This window comes from Phyllobates terribilis, unplaced genomic scaffold, assembly GCF_046119375.1.
Source record: "Phyllobates terribilis strain yellow unplaced genomic scaffold, ASM4611937v1 Scaffold_3__8_contigs__length_932513732, whole genome shotgun sequence".
In the NCBI taxonomy this organism is placed as follows: Eukaryota; Metazoa; Chordata; class Amphibia; order Anura; family Dendrobatidae; genus Phyllobates; species Phyllobates terribilis.
In genome coordinates this window covers 880,203,344-880,221,813 of record NW_027362763.1, presented here as the reverse complement: position 1 = coordinate 880,221,813, position 18,470 = coordinate 880,203,344, and the positions used below count along the sequence as shown (strand labels likewise).

General features: G+C 39.7%; 1 protein-coding gene across 1 annotated transcript in view; it reads left to right on the top strand.

Annotated features, from left to right (window-relative positions):
* TTC13 (tetratricopeptide repeat domain 13) overlaps window positions 1–18,470 on the top strand; it is a 119,605-nt gene that overhangs the window by 42,139 nt on the left and 58,996 nt on the right. The window contains exons 4-10 of the mRNA XM_073672661.1: window positions 1,960–2,030; window positions 3,071–3,136; window positions 4,533–4,625; window positions 8,448–8,564; window positions 9,729–9,839; window positions 10,353–10,435; window positions 17,955–18,096. Coding sequence (XP_073528762.1) covers window positions 1,960–2,030; window positions 3,071–3,136; window positions 4,533–4,625; window positions 8,448–8,564; window positions 9,729–9,839; window positions 10,353–10,435; window positions 17,955–18,096 — 683 coding nt within the window. The remainder of the gene's footprint in view (window positions 1–1,959; window positions 2,031–3,070; window positions 3,137–4,532; window positions 4,626–8,447; window positions 8,565–9,728; window positions 9,840–10,352; window positions 10,436–17,954; window positions 18,097–18,470) is intronic.

The following is an 18,470-nucleotide window of genomic DNA, read 5'->3' as shown; positions in this document are numbered from 1 at the left end:
TGTCTCCATCCCTTCCTGTTATACTTTGCCTTGAAAAAGTACTAATACCCCGTGAACTTTTCCACTTTTTTTCATGTTACACCCACAAACTTAAATGTTTTTTTTTTTTATTTGGATTTTAAATGATAAACTAACACTAAATGGCAAGTATTTGTGAAGTGTAAGGGAAATGATACATGGTTTTCTAAATATTTAAAAATATAAATCTGTAAATTGATGTGCATTTGTGTTCAGTCCCCCTGAGTCAATACTTTGTAGACCACCTTTCGCAGCAATTACTGCTGCAGGTCTTTTGGGGTATGTCCCTACCAACTTTGCACATCTAGAGGCTCAATTTTTTTTTCCAATTTTTACTTTGCACACTCGCTCTAGCTCAGTGAGATTGGATGGGGAGCGTCTGAGTGCAGCAGTTTTTCAGATCTTGCCCCAGATTCTCAATGGGGTTTAGGTCTGGACTTTGGCCCATACACACACATGAATATGCTTTGATCTAAACCATTCTTTGTAGCTCTGGCAGGATGATTATGATGATTCTGATTTTAGAAATTGTTCTTGTATTCAGCGAGATATTTAAAATCCTACTCTTCAAAGGGGGTGTACTCATTTGTTCTGAGAACTGTAAATAACGTTAGGCTAGGAGCAGTTACAGAAAACCAAGCAATGTGAACTGAGGTCTAAGATGGTAGACATGCAAGAAATAGGAGCATGTTCACACTAGCAAAAAGAAGCAAAACCTACAGAAGACAAAAAATATATCTCATACCCTACCATCATTATATATAAATGTAAAGCAAAGTTGCATAATAAATATAGGGTACTTGGTGAACTATTTTTGATCAAAAAAAGTATACAAGCCGTCCCACCAGCGGCAAGGTGACCCTAAATTGGGACGGTACCTATACTGTCTATATTAAAAACCTTACTGTATATCAAAGTTGAAGTAATGCATATAAAAGGGTAGACAAATAGGACCGGGTCCCAACTCCAGACCACCTAGGCCCGTGGTAAGCTACACATATACTAATCAGCTCAACAAAGGGGATGCCACACCCTTAAATTGCACAGAATGCAAACAAGACAGAAAACCAAGCAATGTGAACTGAGGTCTAAGATGGTACACATGCAAGAGATAGGAGCATGTTCACACTAGCAAAAAGAAGCAAAACCTACAGAAGACAAAAAATATATCTCATACCCTACCATCATTATATATAAATGTAAAGCAAAGTTGCATAATAAATATAGGGTACTTAGTGAACTATTTTTGATCAAAAAAAGGAGCAGTTACAGAGTTAAAAGAGCAGTTATCCTTGAACTAGGATTTCGAAGAATGTAGACTTCAGTTAGCGAATAATATTAGATAACGTAAGAATAAAGATAAGTGGAGTAAGGTTTCTATTTTTCATTGGTAGTGGACACTTTGTCAGATTAAAGACGCAAAACTGAAAATTTCACTTGGATTCTGAGACAAATTCTCCATGAATTCCATTTCCCATTGACGATTCTGTGCGTGATTTGCAATCTGCATCAAGCGTAAAAAATAATTGCAATGTGAATTCTTGATGCGGATTATGCACATTTGACCTCATTTATCAGGCCAGAATCCACATGCTGAGCTATCATGGAAACAGTTTCTGTGTGAACATGGCCTTTTTAGGTTAAAATTTTTGATTCAAGAAACACAAATTTAGTGAGTAATCTCTCTACTGGATCTGACTTCCTACATTTCCATCTATTCTAAACTAATGTAAAAAATCACCTGTTATCTTTTCCTATTGGGTTGTGGAAATAGTGTCTTATGTACAGTGCAAGCCATTTTATTAATCCTTTTGAGAATACATCCTTACCTTTTTTGTATTTAATTGACTCCTGGTATTGAATAATCTCGATGATGGTCTGTTTAGACAATCATATGATTGCTGATCATTAATTGCATATTTTTTTGTTTTTATGTTCAAGCTATAGGATATGTATTAATAGGCAGTGGCCTGCATGATGAGGCTATAAAACATTTCTCTTCAATGCTTCAGGTAGGTTTGTGTTATTTCTATCATTATTATTTTTGATATATAACATTATACACTTTTTTTCCTTTTTTGCTGTACAATTGGCTGATCTAGTGTGACAAAGTTTCAAGAGAACTATCATCCCAAAAAGAGCGATTGTTTAGTTTTACATCCATACAAAAATTGTTTTAAATCGGGCCATGTTTTCTTTTACATATTGCAATCTTCTTTTAAAAAAAAAAAAAAGTAGTAATCTTTCACTTTTCACACAAGTCACAAAGTTTCTCCTTCATTTTTTTTTTTTTTTACTCCCTGTTTTGTTTTTTTCAGGAAGAGTTTTCATCAGGCTACTTATCAGAGGCCAGATGAAAAAAAACATTACCAGATTTAAAAGCAAACCAACCCTGATTTAACCAATAGGTTGTATTCTGTTATATATGATGGCTTCCCTTTAAGATATGGCTGTTGCCATATGTAAAGGTATTCGCAGCTGATCGCTTGTGCCAATATATGGCTAGCACCACGTCATTTAAAGTGGAGATGCATGATTCCAAGTTTTTACCGCCTGTTTAGCTAAAGATATATATGCTGTTATTGTGGGTTATTCTTCTTTAAAGTGGTATTCCCATCTCCAAGATCCTATCCCAATATGTAGTAGGTGTAATAATAATAATAATATTAGCAAATACCTCCAATTAGAAATGTAGTATGGTTTTTCAGATTTACTATGTCTCTTTCCTCATGTGCAGGCATTGCAGGTCCTTAGGTATCCATGGTTACGACCACTGATATAGTGACAGCTAGTTAGCTAGTTGCTAGTGGTCGTAACCATGGATACCTAAGGTCCTGCAATGCCTGCACATGAGGAAAGAGACATAGTAAATCTGAAAAACTATGCTACATTTCTAATTGGAGGTATTTGCTATTATTATTATTATTTATTATTACACCTACTACATATTGGGATAGGATCTTGGAGACGGGAATACCCCTTTTAACTTTTACTAAAAGTGGATTAGTTGATTTATTTAATAAGAGACTTTGTTATTATGTCTTTTTATTAGGAGGATGCAGATCTTGTGAGTGCTATCTATGGCCGAGGAATAGCCTATGGTAAAAAAGGTCTTCAGGTAAGTGATATAGGATGTTACATTTTACATGATTGATGATTGCTAATGGCCACTTTACTACCCAAAAGTGCACATTTCATGATTCCAAAGTTCCTTTTAAAGGGATTTTTTTTTGTATGGAAAACTTTTAACCTGCAGTCATTTGGATAATCTGCAGGTTAAGGGCATTACAATGCTGTTCGGCCACCTTATAGAAAATGCGGCTTCTGGGATTAAATGAACCTATTTTCGGTAGCCGTTACAGATTACTGTGTGGCTACAGTCCCTGCTCAGTATACTGTGAGCAGCAGCTGTACGCACAAATACGCCACTTTGACTACTCGCTGTTAACAGATCTGCTGCAGAACGAGCTGTCAAAGTACCGATTGGGTGATTACATCGTGTAGCGAGCGGTAAGTGTAGCTGCTCAGTGCCTCAATGGCTAAAAGCTGGCGGCTCCTGGGAGAAAATGCGCTAATTTTCTCCTGGTAGCTGAACTTTCTGTAAGGTGACTGGACAGCATTATAACATAACTAACATGCAGATTAACCTTATACTGTATCTGCATGTAAATGGCATTGTCTTAGGTGACAGGTTCCCTTTAAAGAGTGAACCAGAGACCAGAGGACTGTACTCCTCTTTCACTATTATGAAGTGACTCCATTGTGAAGCTAGCCCTGTATCACAGAGATTCCTCTTGGCGATTACAGGAGAGCTCCAGAACGCTTAATTTTCTTCACATATACTTTAGTGACAATAAGTGGTCACTTTATCAAAAGGGAAAGTGTTATAATTTTATTTTCTATATTAACTCATAAAAAAAAATTGTAAAATCTTGCCATTTTTACTCTGGCCACTGCGTCTAATAGGCTGACACTTCCTGTTCTGTACAGAGGACTTCTCAGCAGTCATTATTACTTAAGGCAGGATTACAATGACAACGCCTATACAGTGAGTTACCAGAACTCACCATTCACATTAGGTGATGGTCAAAGCTCACCTCTTCCCCCTACCTGCACACTGACCTCTACACAGATCGCACAGCATGCCTTTAAGACCATCTAAACCTCCTCAATCCATTGTTTCCAATAGTAAATGGAGCTGCTGATATAGAAATGCTTTTAACAGAAGCTCAAGCGAGATGGCAGCCCTTATATTCACGTACAGAATGTTTAAAAATGATAATAAAAACGTTAGAAAAAAATATATTAGTAACTAATTTTAATATATAGGCCGTATATATCCACAGATGATATAATTGTAGTAAAATATGTCTCTGCAATATTCTACATGTGTAGTCAGATAGCTGTGCATGGCACTCATCCCTGTATATCTTCACCTTCTGTGATAGTAATGATTTGAGGCTATTGGGTTTATTTGCCACTATTCACTATTTTTCTCCTTTCCTGTCTTCAAGGATATAAAAAATGCCGAATTAGCATTATTTGAGCTGAGCCGTGTTATCAGTTTGGAACCGGATCACCCTGAAGTATATGAGCAGAGAGCAGAAGTAAGTGCTGTACCCTTCTCGTATGTTACACCTAGGACGTGCACACTTGTCGCGGATTGTGGAGCTGTACTATTACTGAAAACTCTGTGTTGAAAAGGCAGAGCAACCTTCTTGCACACAACTCTCGCTCTACTGCAGGTTTTGTAATACCCCCATCATTTTCTGCCTGCAGATAGACATAGCCTAGTGATATGGAATAGTGTGCCCCCAATTCTTTTTAATCCAATTGCATGCTATTGAGTTGAGGACTGGGCACCGCTATATAAATCTGAGTGGAAGATGTTGGAGGGGGAAGGAAAGAGGAGCTCCTCTTTCTCCAAAATGTGGCATTGTTGTTAAAACTGTGATCCGGCTCCGCTCACTTCCACATCGGGAGGTGAGCAAAGACCATTGATGTCACAATTACAGATATCGCCAAGCTCATGGTGCAAGCGGTAATTATGGCACACCTGTCCCAGGTATTAAAGTGGATTAGGTATGCCATACATGCCGCTCCCTCACACAAGCTGCCAGATATCTGTAGATGTGACTTCACCAGCCGCACTAACCAGGACTGTGGAAGTGGAGGTGGAGTCAGTATAAAATGGACTGACTCCGACTCCTAAAATATATAATAAATTGGGTACAGTAGTTCAATGCAGTTTGTGGGGAATATTTTTTCATAAGAATTTGGGAAAGTTATGAAATGTCCTATAAATGTCTGTCCTATTCCTGATCTAAGGGTCTAGACTTTTAGCTGAAATGAATCTGTGCTACAGTAAATTTATCACTTAAACATGAGCCATGTATGAGGGAGTCGTGGAGTCGGAGTTGGAGTCGGTGTCATGGAAATTGAGGAGTCGGAGGTTTGGCTTACCAACTCCACAGCCCTGTCGCTAACATCTCGTTGTGGAAGTTAGCAGAGCCAGAGTACATTTTTAGAGGGGTTGTACACGAATAAGATAAAATTGAGTCCCTGATATAATTCAGCCCGTCCTAGTAGTGTGTCAGTATGGGTTTGCAGACTGAAGACATAAAGCTCCCGAGACCTGTGTCTACTCTCTACTTACAAGAGCTGCATCACACATACCTCAGTCAGTGGCTGGGCGCAGGACTCTGATTTGCTTAGAAATGTTTTCACCCATCTGCTTAATGAGGAGATCTCCAAGTTCATCCTCCTCCGCCAGTGTGACAGCTTTACAGCAGTACAGTCATGGCCAAAAGTATTGAGCATGAGACAAATAGTAATTTTTCCAAAGTTTACTGCTTCATTTTTTGTAATGGCAATTTGCATATACTCCTGAATGTCAAAGAGTGATCAGCTTAACAGCAATTACTGTACTTGCAAAGTCAATATTTGCCCAGAAAATGAACTTTAACCCCCAAAACACATTTCAACATCATTGCAGTCCTGCCTTAAAAGGAGCAGCTAACATCGTTTTAGTGATTGATCGCCAGCCCTGTCCTCATCAACACCCACACCTGTGTTAATGGATCAATCAGTCATGATTAAGTAAGAATGACATCACTGGACACTTTAAAAGGAGGCTGGTTCTTGGTATCATTGTTTCTCTTCAGTTAACCATGGTTATCTCTAAAGAAACACGTGCAGCCATCATTGCACTGCACAAAAATGGCCTAACAGGGAAGAGTATCGCAGCTACAAAGATTGCACCTCAGTCAACAATCTATCGCATCATCAAGAACTTCAAGGAGAGAGCTTCCATTGTTGTCAAAAAGGCTCCAGGGCACCCAAGAAAGACCAGCAAGCGCCAGGACCGTATCTTAAAACTGTTTCAGCTGCGGGATCGGACTACCAGCAGTGCCGAGCTTGCTCAGGAATGGCAGCAGGCTGGTGTGAGTGCTTCTGCACGCACTGTGAGGCGGAGACTCTTTGAGCAAGGGCTGGTTTCAATGAGGGCAGCAAAGAAGCCACTTCTCTCCAGAAAAAACATCAGGGACCGACTGATATTCTGCAAAAGGTACAGGGAGTGGACTGCTGAGGACTGGGGCAAAGTCATTTTCTCTGATGAATCCCCTTTTCGATTGTTTGGGACATCTGGAAAACAGCTTATTCGGAGAAGAAGAGGTGAGCGCTACCATCAGGCTTGTCTCATGCCAACTGTAAAGCATCCTGAAACCATTCATGTGTGGGGTTGCTTCTCAGTCAAGGGAATCGGCTCACTCAGTCTTGCCTAAAAACACAGCCATGAATAAAGAATGGTACCAGAATGTCCTCCAAGAGCAACTTCTCCCAACCGTCCAAGAGCAGTTTGGCGCCCAAAAATGCCTTTTCCAGCATGATGGAGCACCTTGCCATAAAGCAAAGGTGATAACAAAATGGCTCATGGAACAAAACATAGAGATTTTGGGTCCATGGCCTGGAAACTCCCCAGATCTTAATCCCATTGAGAACTTGTGGTCAATCATCAAGAGACGGGTGGACAAACAAAAACCAACAAATTCTGGCAAAATGCAAGCATTGATTATGCAAGAATGGACTGCTATCAGTCAGGATTTGGTCCAAAAGTTGATTGAGAGCATGCCAGGGAGAATTACAGAGGTCTTGAAGAAGAAGGGGCAGCACTGCAAATATTGACTTGTTGCATTAGCTCATTCTAACTGTCAATATAACCTATTGGTGCTCATAATATGATTGCAATTATATTTCTGTATGTGATATAAACATCAGACAAACACTAATAAAAACCAGAGGCCAGCAGATCATGTGAAAATATAATTTTGGTGTCATTCTCAAAACTTTTGCCCATGACTGTACACAGAGACTGACTGTGCCCAACTGGAAAACAAAGAAACATTGAGGAGGATGAGCTGGAGATAACCCCCTTTGTGCTCAGTGAAGAAGAGATCTATTTCTTCACATATCACATTCCTGTTCCCAGCTTCCGTCTGAGGTATGTGTGATAAAGCTCTTGTCAGTTGAGACACAGGTCTCGGGAGCTGTATGACGTCAGTTTTCAGCCCGTACTGACACATGACTAGGGCGGGCTCCAGTGTGAATTATATCAGGGATACCATTTTATCTCATTCTTGGAGAACTCCTTTAATAGATTTCTGAAATGAAATGTATTTGTGTGGGTAAGAGCCTGAAGACTAGAGATTTGTTTTGCAAATGTCATTAGCTCTATATTGTAAAAAATTACCATCTGTTAGAGCTGCACTTCATAAGGAGAGGTTTTTAGCTTATTTGTGAAAAATGTTTATTGGGGACTGCTGACTATACTGAGCAAGTCTTTGCTACCAGATTTCTTGGGAACACTTGTCGTGATGCCCCATGTTCACAAGTCATTTACCTGCTTTTTGAACAATGCATAAAATAGTGCTTTATAAAATGTGTTATGTGCTTGTTTTCTGGGCATTAGTTGGGTCATTTTGGCGCACCATAAAGTCTTTTACTAGGAGAATGATTTCCTCAATGTTGTTGGGCAACATCTAATAGTAAAACATTGTACACAGAGACTCTTCGTTGCACAAACATACTGGATCTCAACAGGAAACTGCCATTTTCACCCAGCTATTTTGGTAAATTGCATGAAGAACATGGTCACATGTTTTTAAGAATTTTTTTGTTAACGTGAACAAGTCACTTGTGTTCTGGAAGCGAGTTAAGAACTTTTTCACTGTTGCGGGCAGGAATAGAATAATGTTTCCTATAACAGATTCTGTATAATACACAGTACTTTTAGGCCACTCCAATGAATTATTGCAAACTTGAGCATGTTATGCATGCAGAGGGGCACGAATATATTTGTTTTATATACATGTGTAGATTTACTAGATATGATATAGGTTGTATTCACCTTCTTTTGTTTCCTTCTATAGATTTTGTCCCCACTGGGTCGGATTAGTGAAGCACTTAGTGACCTCACTAGAGCTATTCAGCTACAGCCATCAGCCCGGCTATATAGGCACCGTGGCACTCTATACTTTATATCCGAGGTAAGAAAAGATCATCACTTTGCTGCGTAAATCAATAGTTGAGTTCATTCTGTTTTTCTTTTTAAACACACCTTACATATTTCTATGGAAAGTTTAAAGGGGCTTTATCTAATGTGACACCTTTTCAATTGATGGGATCTCCTCTGACTTTCAGAGCAGTGGAATTCTGATTGTAGAGCGATCCAAGCATGGTGTCCCTCACAATCATAAATGACAGTTACTGAGACATTTCAGTACTCCTTTTATATGTACTTACATACAGAGAAGGCTGAATGCTCTCTCTCTGAGGATATGGCTTCTCAGCGAAAGGGACTGTAACAGACAGCTTCCTTTCTAACAAAGCAGATGACTGGGGTCATGTTTTTAGAATTTTTTGGAGTTCACATGTCAAACCCTGTTCTTCTCACACTTCGAGGCCCTTTTCCCCAACATAATAACATTAAGTAGGCCAAACCTGCTAATTTGATAGGATTAGCCAACCATCTAATGTTTGAGGCCTCACAACTTTCCCCTAATGTTGGTTGGAAAGGAATTGGACATTTCGAATGTGAACACCTGATCTTTTTGATCTCCTGGGAGATGATTGATCACCCGTGGTGGATTACTCTCCTCTCACCATTGAGAACATATGCATGCTTGGCCAAGCTAACAAAATGAGCATTCGGCTGCCAGTTATGTAAGGTGTGTATGGGATAGGAAATATTTCTGCAAAAGTGTAATGCCATTTCATGGCTATCTCTAGCATACATATAATCAGTGGCAGTCTGACTACCAGGACCTCCGCCAATCAGCAGAACAATGGGACTGCGGTCTTGTTGGAGTGCTGCTGTCCCTTTTCTGCATTCTGACACATGGCCATCTCTGTTCCCTTGTAAAGCCATGGTTGGGGTCTCAATCACCTTCAAGTAAGTGATGTTCACCTGCTTATACAGACATAACTGGTTGGACGAGAGAACCACTGTTTCAGGTTAAACAATACCATATTGATGACCTACCTGGTTACAAGCTATGACTGTTATTTCCTTTTTTACTTTTGCTTCAAACATCATGAACAAGGAGACCTATTTTCCTGACCATTAAGAAATTTCAGTTTACTCCACACCTGTGTTCACTCCATAGACACATTTCTACAGATCGTGAATAACTTGTTTCCTTCTCCTTCAGGATTACGTAGCAGCTCACGAAGATTTTCAGCGGTCCCTTGAATTAAACCAAAACCAGCCAATAGCTGTTTTATACAAAGGTTTGACATTCTTCCACCGAGGTCTGCTGAAGGTAATGATCTGGTAAAATCCTAACTTATGTTTATTGCCTAATCCAAATGCTCTGACGCGCCCAGGCACAATTGTGTGTGTAGTATAAACCATTTCATTGGTTAAAGCTATTACCGTTTTGTACAATATTCTAGTTTAAGGCTCAATCTTTATTTTTTTTCTTTTCTTCTGAGTTGCACTTTTTTCTATGTGATTTTACAATAAAAGCAGTAGTTTAGTCACTTCATTAGTCTCGATCACTGTGGCTGTAGATGAAGGAAAAATTTGGTTTCTCCATTTAAGCAAAGAGGAATAGAAAGTTAAATGAACCTTGCAATTGTGTGCATGTAGCTGTGTATTTTTAGACCTTTTTTTCTTCAGCCTTTGAATGTCTGCGTCATTTTGTGAATCATAGTTCTGTACTGTTGAATAGATAATTATGTTTATGTACAAATTTTATTATGAGCACAGTGAACACTTTGCTTGTTAAACTGTAAAATGTATACAGTAAATCATACTTTTATTTTTTTTTCAGGAAGCCATTGAAACTTTTAAAGAAGCCTTAAAGCAGAAATCAAATTTTATTGAAGCTTATAAAAGTCTTGGTCAGGCCTACAGGTAATCCTCTCATGCTAGATTATTCTCCCAAATGCACATTATCACTCAATCTCTCTATAGTGCAAGTCCTCTGGTACAAACCAATGATCATATACCAGTGACTTCTCCCATGAAGGGTGACATTTATTTTTTACTCACTGACCACCTTTGTAAATTAGGAAGAAAAGACCTATGTGCAGTATTTTTCAGATTATGGGATGCACTCTAGTTTTACACAGCAGAAAATAGGAATGTATTTTACACTAAATGAAATGTCTCTGGTTGTGTAAATGCGCTGAGCGGTTATGAAAGTGCTCTAGAGAGCTTTATAGAGGAGTGATGGTTAGGTTAGTAAGCTCCTGTTAGCTACGGAATGCTTGCTAAAAATTGCATCTTAGGCCAGGTGCAGACGACTGTTTTTTCTCCATCCTAGGAAATCTGTCTGATTTATGCTAATCACACTCTGATTAGAGTGTGATCCAATTTTCTCGGAGGTGGAGAGAATTTTTTTTTCTCCATCTGTTCCATTAAGTCTGTCTGAAAATCAGAACTCTCTCAGATGTTTTCCATGGACCTATGGATATGAAAGGTCAAGTGCCATCCAATTATTGGAGGTAAATCATGCATGCTGCAATTTTTTAAATCTCCTCGGACCACTTGTACATGTGCATGACCTCATTGAGTAACATTTGTCCGAGTGCGATCCGATGTTTTGATAGATCATGCTCGGGCCAAAACTACCGTTGTCTGCACGAGGCCTTTTATAGTCAGAAAAATACCGTATTTAACTATTCTGTAATCTATCAAAAGTTGGGAACTGATAAATAAATAATCCATGATTCATTAAGACCGTCAAGTTTCTTGCCGGTCTTGATATGGGGGCTTGTTGGAGTCATATGCTCCTGATTCATTAATAGGCACGTTGTCGTGGGTTTCCATTCGCTACGCTAGAAATCTGGAGTAAGATTTCTGGTATAAGGAATGCCACAGCTCCGCATGAGATTAGATGAGCTGTAGACCATAAAACAGTCGCTTGTGATGGAGGTGTGGGTGGAACGAGCAGACTACAATGGAGGCAAACTGGTCGCCCAGGAATGCAGGGTCACTAATGATTTGCAGAAGCAGTGCCTAGACGATTGCCAAGTTCCGACTGTCACAGCCAGGACCGTTGCCCGCATGGCCCTGGCCATGTTAGGATTATAGCTGTGTGCACGCCAATTTTTGTAAAGTGAGGTGCAGGTGGAAGGGAGTTGCAGACTCCACAATCACTAGAGTATAGAAATTTTCACCGCACTCCCAGGAGATTCAATGCAAAAGTTTTAATGATCTAAAGAAAAACATGCAAGTGGCGAACAAAATACAGTTCTTTTGTTTAGAGGCGACCTTTACGTTTCGGCCCTCTCCTGGGCCTTGCTCACATAGTCGCTCTTAGGAAGGATGTGATGGTCCAAACCATATGAGAGAAATCCCTGTGGAGATGAATATAGAGTTGAGTCCTTATGGGTAATGGCAGTAAGGGTGCTCTTGCACCTCCTGTGTGAAAGCCTTGTAGTGTGGCCCTGTCTGAAAGCTTTGCCGCATGGCCCTGGCCATTTTACCCCCTAAATGCCGAGATTTAAATCGATCGCAAAATTTAGGAGGCTAGGAGAGGAGGATCTCTCTCCCTTCCGATCAGCGCCAATGCCATCACAAGGGCCTGATCGTTGCCATGACAACCTCCGGGGCTGCCAGCTACGGTAGGCTGTTTAAACCATGCCAGGAGCAAGGCCTAAAAGGCTTTCTGTCAGTGCAGCACTGACAGGTTTAATACATTGTAATGCTGGTGCATTGCAATGCACTATACTCACGATCAGAGTAATAAAAATTAAAGTCCCATAAAAAACTATAAAAGAAAGTTTTAAAAAAACTGTAAAAGTAACATAAAAAAATTACAAAATAAAAAAATATATATTCATAGATATATTTATGTAAAAACAAAAAAGTACACATTTGGTATCACCTGTCTGTAATGACCCAAATTATAAAACTGTCACACTAGTTAACCCCTTCAGTGAGCACTGTAAAAAAGTAAATAAAAAAAATGCTTTTTCATCATACCGCCAAACAAAAAGTGGAATAAAACGCAATCAAAAATTTGAATGTAAATAAAAATGGTATAGCTGAAAACGTCATCTTGTCCTGTAAAACCAAGCCACCATGCAGCTCCGTCGGCAGAGAAATAAAGTTATCACTCTCGGGATATAGTAATGCAAAAACAATTATTTTTTCCAAAGAAAATGGCTTTTATTGTGTAAAAGCGCCAAAACATAAAAAAAATTATATAAATGTGGTATCGCTGTAATCATACTCATCCAAAGAATAAAGCTGCCTTATCACTTTTACCACATGGAGAACGGTATAAAAAAAAAACAATTCGTGTATTGCTGTTTTTTGTTTATTCTGCCTCCCAAAAATTGGAATAGAAAGCGATCAAAAAATGTATGTGCCCAAAAATGGTACCAATAAAAACGTCAACTTGTCCCGCAAAAAACAAGCCCTCACATGACTGTTGGCAGAAACATACAAAGAAATAATAGCTCTGAGAACATAAAAAAAAAAAAAAAGTATTTTATTGTGTGACAGCAGCCAAACATAAAAAACTATATAAATCAGGTATCGCTGTAATCGCGCCGACCCGAAGAATAGTCATCTAATCACTTATACAGCACAAGGAGCGGTGTAAAAGATAAACGAAACCAATTCTTCACCTGCTGTTGATTTGTTTATTTTGCCTCAAAGATCGCAGTAAGGCTTGGCTCACATTTATCCTGCACTCTGTGCTGAGCGCTTACACCAGAGTTTCCATGTAAATGTCTGAAATACATGATTCAGACAGAACCCCCCCCAGAATATTCCCTATAATGAGGCTGATGGAGCCACTATGGACGCTGTCTGACCTATGATCCAGCTGTGTCCATCTTTTTAGGTGTTCATAAAAGCGCGGTTAAACACAGTTTTGTGTATGTTTGGCCAGACGGAGTACAGAGTAATTTTGCTGTCTCATTATATTGAATGGATCCATCATGGGCTTCATCTGAATCACGTAATTAGAAGATTTAGATGGAAACTCCGCTGTAAGTGCCCAGCATAGAGCACAGGATAAATGTGATTTAAAAATTTTGATGTAAGATGTTCCCAATAAAATCTTCTACTCAATCCACAAAAAAATTAAGTCCCCACTCAAGTCCATCATCTGTCAATGGAAATATCGGGGGCTTCCACGTTAATGGTAGCACAAATGTTCTGGAAAAGTGCTGTGGCTCCTCACCCCCCAAAAGAAAAAAAAAATCTGCTTTCTCAAATGCCTTCCTCCCTTCCGAGCCCCATTGTGCCTAAACCACATTTAGTATCTACATGTTTGGCATTTCTGTAGCGATGAGTCCACTTAATTTATGGGGTCCATGTCTCCAGAAGCACCAGCTGGGCACAACGTATGGGCACTACAATGTAAGGACACTACACTTGCAGATTTGCAATTTTCACTCCGCAACATCCACTGCTGCTTGTTCCATGGAGTCAAAATTGCCACTACACCTGTAGATAAATTCCTAGAGTGGTGTCATTTCCAAAATTGGGTCACTTGAGGAGGAATTCTGCTCTTCTGGCACTTAGGGGCTCTGTATATGGAGTCAGTTAACTATTCCGCGAAAATTTGTTCTCAAAGAGTTAAATGGCGTTTGTTTCGAGTCTCGCCGTGTGGCTAAGCAGTACTGTGCAGTCACATATGGGGTATTGCCACTTTCAGCAGAAATTGTGTGACAAATTTCGGTGCATTTTTACCCATTTCACCATGTGAAAATGTAAAATCTGGGGCTAAAACAATTTTTTTGTAGTAAAGATGTAATTGTTTTTTCTTCAACATCCATCGGTATAAAATTCTGTGACACACCTGTGGTGTCAATATAATCACTGCAACCTTAGATTAATTCATTGAGAGGTGTAGTGTGTAAAATGAGGTCACTTATGGGGGGTTATGCTGTTCTGGCACCTCAGGGGCTGTGACATGGAACCTGAAAACCAGAACATTAAAATCTGCATTATAATATGGCGCTTCTTCCCTTTTGAGCTTTGCACTGTGCCTGAAAAGTAGTTCCCGATTACATGTAGGGCATTGGTGCACTCAGGAGAAATTGTACAATAAACTGCGAGGTCCATTTTTTCCTATTAGCCCTTATAAAAATTAAAAACTTGGGGCTAAAACAACATTAGTGGTAAAATGTAATTATTCATTCTTCACCGCCCAATGGTATATTGCACCCCTAGATGAATTAATTGAGGGGTGTAATTTGTAAAATGGGGTCACTTATGGTGGTTTCTGCTGTTCTGGCACCTCAGTCTCTGCCAATGTGACATTGCACCCTCAAATCATTCAAGCAAAATCTGAACTCCAATATAGGGTGTTCCTTCCCTTCTGAGCTTTGCACTGTGCCTCACAAGTAGTTTTTGACTACATATGAGGTATTGGCAAACTCAGGAGAAATTGCTTAACAAATTGTATGGTCCATTTTCTCCTATTATCCCTTTTGAAAATTGAAAACTTGGGGCCAAAGTAACATTTTAGTGGAAAAAAATGGTAATTTTGCATTTACTCAGCCCAATGTTACACAATTATGGCATGAGGTTTAAAAATTGCTAACTACACACCTAGATGAATTTCTCAAGGGGTATAGTTTCCAAAATGGGGTTATTTGTGGGGGTTTCTGCTATTTTGGCATGTCAGGGGATGTTCAAATGTGACTTGGCATCAGCCGAAGTGGCTCTCCAAAATTCAAATGGCGCTCCTTCCCTTCCGAGCACCCAAACAGTAGTTTTTGCTCTGAGCTTTGCTGTGTGCCCAAACAGTAGTTTTCCACCACATAGGGGTATCTGCGTACTTAAGAGAAATTGTATAACAAATTGTATGGTCCATTTTCTCCTTTTACCCTTGTGAAAATGCAACATTTGGGGCTAAAGCAACATTTTTGTGGGAAAAATTTTAATTTTTTGCTTTCAAAATTGCTTAAATTCCTGAGAAGCGCCTGAAGGGTTAACAAACTTCTTGAATGTGGTTTTGAGCACTTTTTCAGGGTTGTAGTTTTTAAAATGGTGTCACTTTTGCGTATTTTCTGTCACATAGGCCCTCAAAGCCACAAAAAATGGTTTTGTAAGTTTTGTTGGAAAAAACGAGAAATTGCTGATAAATTTTGAACCCTAACAAAAAAAATTATATTTTAAAAATGATGCTGTTGTAAAGTAGACATGTGGTAAATGTATTAAATATTTTGTGTGATGTAGCTCTCTGGTTTAAGGGCATAGAAATTAAAAGTTTAAAAATTGCGAAATTTTTGCCCAAATGCCGACATTTTCACTACATTTTCACAACAGTTTCAGAATCAGTGGGATTCGTTGAAGCGTTTCAGAGTTATTACCACATAGGCTGGAGTCACACTACCATATAACACGGCTGAGTGCTATGCGATAAATCGCCACATAGCACTGTGACCAATGTTTTTCTATGGGCCAGATCAGAGCTGCGATTATTTTTTCATGATGATTCGGCATGAGAGAACAATCGCAGCTTGTTGCCATTGGCAGCGAGACTTTGCTCACTTGCACCCATACAAGTCTATGGGTGTGTGTGTGTGAAACATCGGACTGCAGTCGGTTGTCATCCCAGTGCAGTCCGATATACGCCAAGACAGGCAATGGAGGAGCTGGAGAAATTACTTTCTCTGTCGCACCTGTGCTGCGATTCTTTCATTTGAGAGGATCGGAATAAAGTGCACTAACACTTGGCTCACACTCGCAGCAGACCTGGAGCCGAGTGTTATTAGTATATTGCATCTTATGCTCTCTCTTCGGATGCCATACGCTAGTCTGTTTACAACCTTTAAGTGACACTGGTCAGAATTGTAAAATTTGGCTTGGTCAGGAAGATGAAAACAGGTTCGGGGTTGAAGTGGTTAAAGGGAACCGGTCACTTAAGAAAACGCTGTTAATCTACAGGTTAATAACATTACAGTCTTGCTGAAATTGTGGCTACTGGAATAAAACAATCATATTTCCTCCTGGGAGCCGGCTTTCAGTAATGGCGACATGCACAGAGTGGCTACAGTCACCGCTAACAGCATTGCTCACTGTATTGTGAGAGGCGGCTGTAAGCACGCCCCGGCACTTTGACAGCCGGACTTGCAGCATGAGCTGTTGGTCAAAGTGTTGTGGTGTGCTTTCTGCTGCCACTCACAGTATAGTGAGTGGAGACTGTAGTCGCTCCGGGCATCCCCTGTAACTGAAAACCGGCGGCTCCCAGGAGATAAGTTCATGTTCTCCCATGAGCCGCACCTTCAGTAAGGTGGCTGTATAGCATTGTTTATCCTATATCTGCATGCAGATGATGTTTTCCAAGTTGACTGGTTTGTTTGAAGCAGTGAGAAAAAAAATAAAGTTTGTTAAAAAAAAAAACATTTTCCAAGAGCCATAAAGTTTTTACTTTTCCCTCAATGGAGCGGTGTGAGGGCTTTTTTTTTTTTTTTGAATGGCAAGCTGATGTCAATAAAAACATCATTTTAGGATCCATAAAAACTTTTTGTATTGCAGTATATAATGTAAATCCCGGGCTCATTTATAGTTCATGTTATAGTAACCCATCTGCGCCCTGCAATCACATCACACAGTCCGTTGGTGACCCACTATGTGTGAGTACCACCTGTAATGTCATTTATTTAAATGCTGCTGTCAGAATTTGACAGCAGCATCTAAATGGTTAACAGCCACGCCCGTATCTCTGCTCATGTGAGAGAATTGGATCACACTAACATGACACTCTGCTGTCATTAGTATAATCTTCCCGATTCTCTTGCTTGAGAGAATATACGCTTGTGTGAGCGTACCCTTAGTCGGATGCCAGCTATTTGCCATAGTCCGCACCAGACATGTATGGAGGGAGCTTAGCTCCTGAGCAGTCTTTACACATGGCAACCTCAACGTAGGACGTACTGTTACATACATATGCGGGAAGGCGTTAAATAACAATCCTGGTGCAGATTTCTCATTAGTCTGTGTTGTACAGTTCTTCAGTTTATTTCTCAAAGAAATTTATGGCTAAATTGTCCCAATAGGTGTTATTTTCCTTGCCAAAGAGGTGTGTCCCTACGCAGTCTGACTGTCGGCACTGATTGGACGCTATCAGACTGTAAGGACACGCCCCCAGCTGTCAGTTGATTTATAAAGTTGTAACAGGAAAAACAGGAACAGCATCGCACAGAGCTACTCAAGAATAGTTCTGTATGGGGAATGTAATTCTAAACTACAACAGACATTTGGGAGACCTGACATGTCCTCTTTAAATCTGACTCTAAAAATATCTATAATTTTGTATTTAAGCTGTTCACGTATTGAAATTGAACTATATATAGTATAGCACTATATGTAGTACTTATCTGTACAACCTCCTAAAGAAAAACGAGCCATGAATGCTTTTGTCTAACGTGGTACTATAATTTTGGTGCACATTTGATTTTAGGGAGCTTGGTAATTTTGAAGCGGCCATGGAGAACTTCCAGAAAGCACTGATGCTGAACCAAAATCATGTGCAGACACTTCAGTTAAGGGGGATAATGCTTTACCACCATGGCAGCCTGCAGGAGGCACTGACAAACATTAAGGTGAGTCTTTTCAAAAATGTTGCCAACTCTGGATAAGTGTATGTTCATTCATTTTCTCCATTACAGGACTCAGTCTTAATAAGAAAACCATGCTAAGCCCTTCTTAAATAAATTGCAAGTTTTCCCAGACACACGTAAATCCTTATCTTTTGTTGCCCAACCTTGGAAAAACCTGGGCTCTCTTCTTGAGGTTGCGAGACACCTGTCATGGTACATGAATCATGAGAAGCCCACAGCCCTGTTAAGTAAAGTCGTTGATAGGTTTGGGCTTCTTGGGTTGATTACAGTAGTTTCTCGCCTGTTGCTACGTCCCGATTCAACTCTTAGATAGAAGTTTGATTAACTAGTTGCTTCCTCTACCCACCTCATCATCT